The following is an 8408-nucleotide window of genomic DNA, read 5'->3' on the forward strand; positions in this document are numbered from 1 at the left end:
TAGATACACTAACTCTTGTGATAATATTAAACGTATATATGTAGTCATCCACTGTATCTCTGGGATAGCAAACCTGCGGCAAGCATTAACAATGGCTACCAGATGAAAGACCAAATAATCTATGTATTTGAAAATGGAAGAGAATCTATACAATTACACTGCAGTTATTCTGAAATTTCCTGAAATCAGTAATATATTTTAAATAAGCATGTAATACATGTGATTCTGTTCTAGCCAATATTTATTCAAATAAAAGTCATGAATTGTAAGTTAACTAGCATGTGTTATATAGAAATAAGAATAGAGGTGAGAGAGCCATGGCCGCTGAGCCTGAGCGTCCGGAGCCTGTGCTCCGCAACGGGAGAGGCCACAACAGTGAGAGGCCCGCGTACCACAAAAAAAAAAAAAAAAGAATAGAGGTGAGAGAGAGAAACTAATCAAACTACTTTTAGGTATATTCATAAACACCATATTATTACTTACATTCTTTTTTACTATTAGGTTGACTTTTTTTTTTTTTTTTTGCGGTACGCGGGCCTCTCACTGTTGTGACCTCTCCCGCTGCGGAGCACAGGCTCCGGACGCACAGGCTCAGCGGCCATGGCTCACGGACCTAGCCACTCCGCAGCATGTGGGATCTTCCTGGACCGGGGCACGAACCCGCGTCCCCTGCATTGGCAGGCGGACTCTCAACCACTGCACCACCAGGGAAGCCCTATTAGGTTGACTTTTATGCAATCCTTTAGACATAAGTAATGAAGCATTATGGTTCAACATCCTAATGATGTCTCACAAAACAAAATTTAAACCAAACTGTTGTTTGATAACACTGAAAACATGAAATAATACTAGCATGATCTTTCCTGTATGACGATGACACTGACTCACAGTCAATAAAGACGAGCTTCAAGTTGTTTTTCCACGGTGGAGATGGACTTCCTGATACAGCCATTCTCTTGCCAAAGCTCCCTGGTGAATAACAGCTTATACCTGAAAGATAAGTGTTACCAGTGGTCACAGAAAATAACAAAATAAAATTGTCAACATGGCAATGAAACCTATGCCTTGGTCCCAACCACTGTGTCCTGATGAACTAAAAATAAAGTCACAAAAATATATAAATACTGTATAATACTTACATACAAAAAATGTACATGTATTTACTCTGACATATTAATTGTATTCCATATATCATTGACCTAAAAATACAAATAATCACAGCCTGACCTCTATCCCCAAGTAAAAATGTTCTCAGCTGTCTTAACTAAAACAAAAATTGCTTCTGACATGTAAAATCCGAAGTGTATAATGAAAATGCTCAAAACATGAATGCATGCCAACTTTTCATCCCTCATCACCAGTAGCAATAACTGAGGAAATTACAAAATATTTTTGTTAATGTTAGCAATATTCTCAATAGCATTAAATGCAGTATGACTACAGCCAAAATTACTTTGACATTTCCCAGAATTCTGAAAAATACTTCTACTTTTTATGAAGAAAAAATAATTGTGTTACTAGCTTCAGTGTTCATTCATGTTAATGCAGAACAGAGGTTTTGTAAATAAATACTCCTGATATGGAATTTTATCAGTTGCCAGTTGAATCTCCTTCATTAAGAGTTGAGGAGCTAGCTAAACATTGCTGAAGACATAGTTTTTAGTATAAGTAAAATTAATGTTATGTGCTTCTTTATTATTTAAGGGAGTAAGAGATTAATATTTGTTAAAAATCATTAAAAAGCAGGACTTCCCTGGCGATCCAGTGGTTAAGACTCCACGCTTCCAATGCAGGGGGTGCAGGTTTGATCCCTGGTCAGGGAACTAAGATCCCACAAGCCAGGTGGTGTGGCCAAAAAAAAATTTTTTTTAATTTTTTTAATTAAAAAAAAAAAAGAAAAAAAATTCACTAAGAAGCAGCTAACAACTGGATACAATTCAAACAAAATCACAATGCTAAGTACCTATGATGAGCAAGGCAATCACTATTTTTTAAATTTTTATACCTGGGGATTCTATGACAGGTATAAAAATAACAAGGCATAGTACACAATCTCAAAGAAATCACAATATCAGTATTATTAAAACATTCCACTTCCATTTCTACATAGTTGCTTACAATAACAAACAGCTAAATTCTACCCCAGATCCTCTGTTAGAACAGGAAGGATGAAGAGGAAGAGCACAGCATCATACCAGAACATGGTAGCTACCACAGGGATGAGGCTCTGGGGCTCCTCTTGCAAACGGAGATAAGGAAATTTCAAGAGAAATGTTGAGGAAATCTGCTACAACCTGCGATGCAGGTCTCCTGCCACCTGTAAACAAATAAACTTTGTTCATTTTAAGGCACTATAACAAATGTTTCCAGTCACAATTCTGTTTTAAAGGATCATTCTCCTTATCAACTCTTCATTACATTCCTTATCATCATCCCTCACCAACTCATCAAAATTGGGAATTAGGCTGCAGACTCCCAAAGTTCCTCTTCATATTGGTTTCCCATTTCGGCAATGCCTAGCAGAGCACCTTACCATTTTTAAATGCTTAGTAAATGTTTGATAAGTTGAACTGAACTAGTCATCTTACTCCTTCACCTGTCACCCCCAAAATAATCATTATTCTAGCTACAGCTACCATTCCTGGCAGGACAGTATAAGATGAAAAGACACGATTATTTATTTATTTATTTATATTTCTTTTTGGCTGCATCGTGTATTCATTGCTGCACGCGGGCTTTCTCTAGTTGCAGCTAGCGGGGGCTACTCTTCATTGCAGTGCGCGGGCTTCTCATTGCAGTGGCTTCTCTTGTCGCAGAGCACAGGCTCTAGGCACGCAGGCTCAGTAGTTGTGGCTTGCAGGCTCTAGAGCGCAGGCTCAGTAGTTGTGGCGCACCGGCTTAGCTGCTCCGCAGCATGTGGGATCTTCCTGGACTAGGGATCGAACCCGTGTCCCCTGCATTGGCAGGCGGATTCTTAACCACTGCACCACCAGGGAAGCCCAACGTTATTTATTAATTCAAAAAATGTTTTGCTCAAACACCTACTAGGTACCATACTAAGTTCCATGGATATTAGTGTAAATAACACATGATCCCTGCCCTTAAATAACTCAGTCTAGTAAGAAAGATAAAGATGGAAAATAGCCATTATAATACTCTGAAATCAGTTTATAACAAGTTTTATAGAAAGTGCTACAGATACTAAAAGGGAGGGAAACTGTCTTAGAATAAAAGCTTTAGAGAGGAAATGTCATGTGAGATGAGTACCTAAGAATGAGTAGCTGCTGAACAGAGGGACAAACAGAGAAAGGGCATTCTTAGCAGAAGGAAGAGGTGAAAAATTATAGGTATGCAAAAGGGTACACAATATATTGAGAACTTCAAGAAGCTTTTGGGAAGGTAGCAGATGAGGGGGGAAAAAGGCGTAAGAAAGATCACAGAGATGTCTTATTATGCTAAAAAGCTGGACCTCTGTCCTGACCAAAGGAGGTAAGCCAAGAGCATGACATGATCATTAAGAAGATCTTGGCAGCAGTGTGAAAGATCGGAGGAAAGACAAGACTAGAGGCCTGGGACCAAATCACGAGACAAAGCTGACTTGACTTTAATGGTTTATGGAACTATGGTGACCCAATTCAGCAATGACCATTAGGTTTGTTACCCAGTGGATCTTGAATTCAGATATAGATTTAGAGAATACTACAGACTCTAATTTATTTTATAAAACTGTTTATGTGATATAACCTCAAGGAAACAGCATAGCAAGAATTTCATAGAAATTGTATCAAGATACCAAAATATTAATAATGACTAGCTCTGGGTATTGGGGTTACAGGTTATATTTTTCTTCTTGTTCCTAATCTATTTGAAATTTTCCACACGTTAGAATTAAAAATAAATTTTAGGGCAATTCCTTGAAACTTAAAAGTTACAACTGGCATTAACCTTAAAGGGCCAGAGCCAGGATTCCTTGACAACATGATTGGCTCCAAAGGCTCCCTTCACCACCACAGCCCACTATACATAAAATACTCATTCCTACATCAGAACCTAAACCCATGTCATTTCTACTTCTGTAACATCCTCTTACCCTGAATGCCTACCTAAATCCCAACTTCATCATACCGCCAGCTATAATGATCTTATACATACATTACCAATAGCTCATTATCTGCCCCACACATTGTGACATACAATCATATTATTTATTGAAATCCTTCCTGAATAATTCTTGTTTGTTCTTCCTACGATCTTCTACAAGAATACTAGTGAATATAAAAAGAGAATGCTAGGGCTTCCCTGGTGGCACAGTGGTTGAGAGTCCGCCTGCCGATGCAGGGGACATGGGCTCGTGCCCCAGTCCGGGAAGATCCCACATGCCGTGGAGCGGCTAGGCCCGTGAGCCATGGCCGCTGAGCCTGCGCATCCGAAGCCTGTGGTGCTCCGCAACGGGAGAGGCCACAACAGTGAGAGGCCCGCATACCGCAAAATAAAAACAGAATGCTAGTGCAAAATCAGTCCTATTCTAAAACAAATATTCAGACATGACTCATTTATGGATACATGTGCTTGTAATTACACCAATGATTTGATAAACTGCAAATTTATGCATATAACCACTACAAAAGAGTTTTCAAATCTATTATCTCAGAAGAAACTGCCTACTATTATGAGTTACATTGTGTCCCCCTAAAAGATGTTGAAGTCCTAACCCTCAGTACCTATGAATGTGACCTTATTTGGAAATAGGGTCTTTGCAGATAATGAAGTTAAAATGAGGTCATTAGGGTGAGTTCTAATCCAATATGACTGATGTCCTAATAAACAGAGGAAATTTGGACACAGAGACAATAATACACACAGGGAGGACACTACGTGAAGATGAAGGCAAGGGTCAGGGTTATGCATCTACAAGTCAAAGAACACCAAAGACTGCGAGCACACCAGCACAAGCTATGGAAAGAGGCATGGAATAGATTCTCTCCCTCACAGCCCTCAGAAGAACCAACCGTGCCAACATCTTAATCTTGGACTTCTAAGAACTGAGAGACAATAAGTTACTGTTGCTTAAGCTACCCCCATTTGTGGTACTTTGTTACAGCAGCCCTAGCAAAATATACATCCACAAAGGGAAACGATTTTTTTTCTCCTGAAAGTCACTAAAGATGAAAACATTCTGAAGAAAGATTGCCAATCAGAAATAAAATTTCTTGCTATTCATTTTTAAATTTTGTAGCAAAAGTGCTATTTAACAGCTAAACCAACTGAGTGCCCAAAAACTCTAAGGGGGTATGAGTCAACCTTCATCCTATGTAGTACCATTTATACATACATCATCACATAATCAAACATTGGAGAATGATAGCATCCTACAGATACTAGGACATGAGCATAACATGAAATTATATAGATTTTCCTATGTTTTTAAGAGAGTTGCTCTGTGCATTTTTATGTACCTGTAAGAATACGACTTGACCCATCATAAAATCAAAAAGTAGTATAATGAGTTACTTAATAAGGAGCAATGAAGTCAGCACAGGTCAGAAATGGGTTCTGGAGTGACAAATACTTCAATTCAAATTCTTGTTCTATTGCTTATCATCTATGTGACTTGAGCAAATACTTAACTATGTTTGAGCCTCAAATTCTTCATCAGTAAAATGGGAATAATATATGAAATGTGTTTATAATGCTAAATAGGGTTGATGATAATAGGGTTTTACTACTTATATAAAAAGTAAAATTCATAAATTAAGGTTATTTTATACTTCTCTTGGGTAAAACAATTAGGCAAGTTTATGTAAGAACAAATGTCTTGATCATATGTACTGTATTTAAAAATATTGCCTTTGACTAGTTTCTTACTAAAAAATGTAGGACTTTCAGAATTTTAAAACTATTTGTCAAAACTCAAAACACATTTAAACTCATTAATATTGGAATGATACAAATAGGATCTTGGTGACTTTGGGCTGTCACAGACATCTTTGGTGTGTGGCTTTCAAAGCTGTACAGTACCAATCCCTAATTCCCTCAGATCACTAAGTTCTAGCCAGTCCAGAAAAACTACCTTTACAACTCAGACTGACATCAGGTTAAATCTAATAGTATGGCATAATCCATTATAACCTTCTACCAGGTATTACTGATGTGCTTTCTGCCTCTTTTTAAATATCTTACAAATGTAAAATATACATCCCAAAACTGTAACCAATTGAAAAGGAACTCATTTTGGAATTTGTATACTCCTTTTGAGAAATATTTAAATAATGCAAAACCCAACTGATCACCAAAATTCAAAAGAACCTTGTTATATCATGCAAACACTCTTCATAAGATACAAATTATACCTCCACTGCTCATTGCAATACTTATAAACTGACACTTACACATCTACTTATAAAGAAAAGACAGAATTCCCTGGTGGTCCAATGGTTAGGACTCGGCACTTTCACTGCTGTGGCCCAGGTTCAATCTCTGGTCAGGGAACTAAGATCCCATAGGCCACACAGTGTGGCAAAAAAAAAAAAAAAAAAGAAAGAAAGAAGCTATATAATTAAGCCCCAAAAGACTGCAATTACTATGGAGAGAATGGTGGTATTTTTGTTAACCTTTCCATCTAAAACAGCTATCTACATTGGTCAAATTTGTTAGAAAATGTATCAACAACTCACTTCTCCGTGTAAGAAAGCCAAATAGTAAATTACTTAGTACTCTTTTTTTTTTTTCCATAAATTTATTTATTTATTTTTGGCTGCATTGGGTCTTCGTTGCTGTGCAAGGGCTTTCTCTAGTTGCGGCGAGCTGGAGCTACTCTTCGTTGCAGTGCACAGGCTTCTCGTTGTGGTGGCTTCTCTTGTTGTGGAGCACGGGCTCTAGGCACGCAGGCTCAGTAGTTGTGGCGCACAGGCTTAGCTGCTCCGTGGCACATGGGATCTTCCTGGACCAGGGCTCGAACCCCTGTCCCCTGCATTGGAAGGCGGATTCTTAACCACTGCGCCACCAGGGAAGTCCCACTCTTAGTACTCTTAATAAACTTTGGTGAACTGTAAAAACATGTTCAATGCTGTAATGAATTCAATAATATTAGCAGCAAAGCTAACATGGGGTCAAGACCAAACACAGGTATTTTTGTAAATATTTATGAAAACATGTTTTGCCTTCATATTTAGTATATGTCCTAACTGTAACTCAAATAGGCTTTGTAATTGAGTTTCTTTAAAAAATGAATCTGCTTCTTGCTAAATAAGGAACATAAAGTGCACTTTTCAGAAAACATTATTAAGTAATTATTTTTTTATTTACAGAGAGATAATTGGCATACTTAATTTAAACCAAGTATAAAAAAAAATTCTTGGCTCTTATTTTTTTTTAAACTTATTTAAAATTAGCAAATGCCATTTTCTATTTATTCAAGATACTATATTAAGAATAACAGCATTTTTTGAGTTTATTTTTGTGTATGGTGAGAGGGTGTGTTCTAACTTCACTGATTTACATGCGGCTGTCCAACTTTCCCAACACCACTTGCTGAAGAGACTTTTTCCCATTGTATATTCTTGCCTCCTTTGTCAAAAATTAATTGACCAGGGCTTCCCTGGTAGCGCAGTGGTTGAGAGTCCGCCTGCCGATGCAGGGGACAAGGGTTCGTGACCCAATCCAGGAGGATCCCACATGCCGCGGAGCGGCTGGGCCGGTGAGCCATGGCCGCTGAGCCTGCACGTCCGGAGCCTGTGCTCCGCAATGGGAGAGGCCACAACAGTGAGAGGCCCGCGTACTGGGAAAAAAAAAAAAAAAAAAATTAATTGACCATAGGTGTGTGGGTTTATTTCTGGTCTCTCTATTCTGTTCCATTAATCCATATGTCCGATTTTGTGACAATACCATGCTGTTTTGATTACTGTAGCCTTGTTGTACTGTGTTGTCTGAAGTCTGAGATGGTTATGCCTTCTGCTTTGTTCTTTTTCTTCAGGGTTGCTTTTGCAAAATGGCTTAAAGAATTAAACATAAGACATGACACCATAAAACTCCTAGAAGAGAACACAGGCAAAACATTCTCTGACATAAATCGTACAAATGTTTTCTAAGTCAGTCTCCCAAGGAAACAGAAATAAAAACAAAAATAAACAAATGGAACCTAATCAAACTTACAAGCTTTTGCACAGTAAAGGAAACCATAAACAAAATGAAAAGACAACCTACAAAATGGGAGGAAATATTTTCAAATGATGTGACCAACAACGGCTTAATTTCCAAAATATACAAACAGTTCATACAACTTGACAACAAAAAAACAAACAACCCAATCAAAAAATAGGCAGAAGGGCTTCCCTGGTGGCGCAGCGGTTGAGAGTCCACCTGCCAATGCAGGGGACACGGGTTCGTGCCCCGGTCCAGGAAGATCCCAC

General features: G+C 38.2%; 1 protein-coding gene across 1 annotated transcript in view; it reads right to left on the bottom strand.

The window, feature by feature from the left end:
- LOC114486797 (uncharacterized) overlaps window positions 1–8408 on the bottom strand; it is a 167372-nt gene that overhangs the window by 135427 nt on the left and 23537 nt on the right. The window contains exons 5-6 of the mRNA XM_028493433.2: window positions 2196–2317; window positions 889–990 (exon numbers count right to left, since the gene is read on the bottom strand). Of these exons, the coding sequence (XP_028349234.1) occupies window positions 985–990; window positions 2196–2317 (128 nt within the window). The 3' untranslated portion in view covers window positions 889–984. The remainder of the gene's footprint in view (window positions 1–888; window positions 991–2195; window positions 2318–8408) is intronic.

Source organism: Physeter macrocephalus, chromosome 8 (genome assembly GCF_002837175.3).
Source record: "Physeter macrocephalus isolate SW-GA chromosome 8, ASM283717v5, whole genome shotgun sequence".
In the NCBI taxonomy this organism is placed as follows: domain Eukaryota; kingdom Metazoa; phylum Chordata; class Mammalia; order Artiodactyla; family Physeteridae; genus Physeter; species Physeter macrocephalus.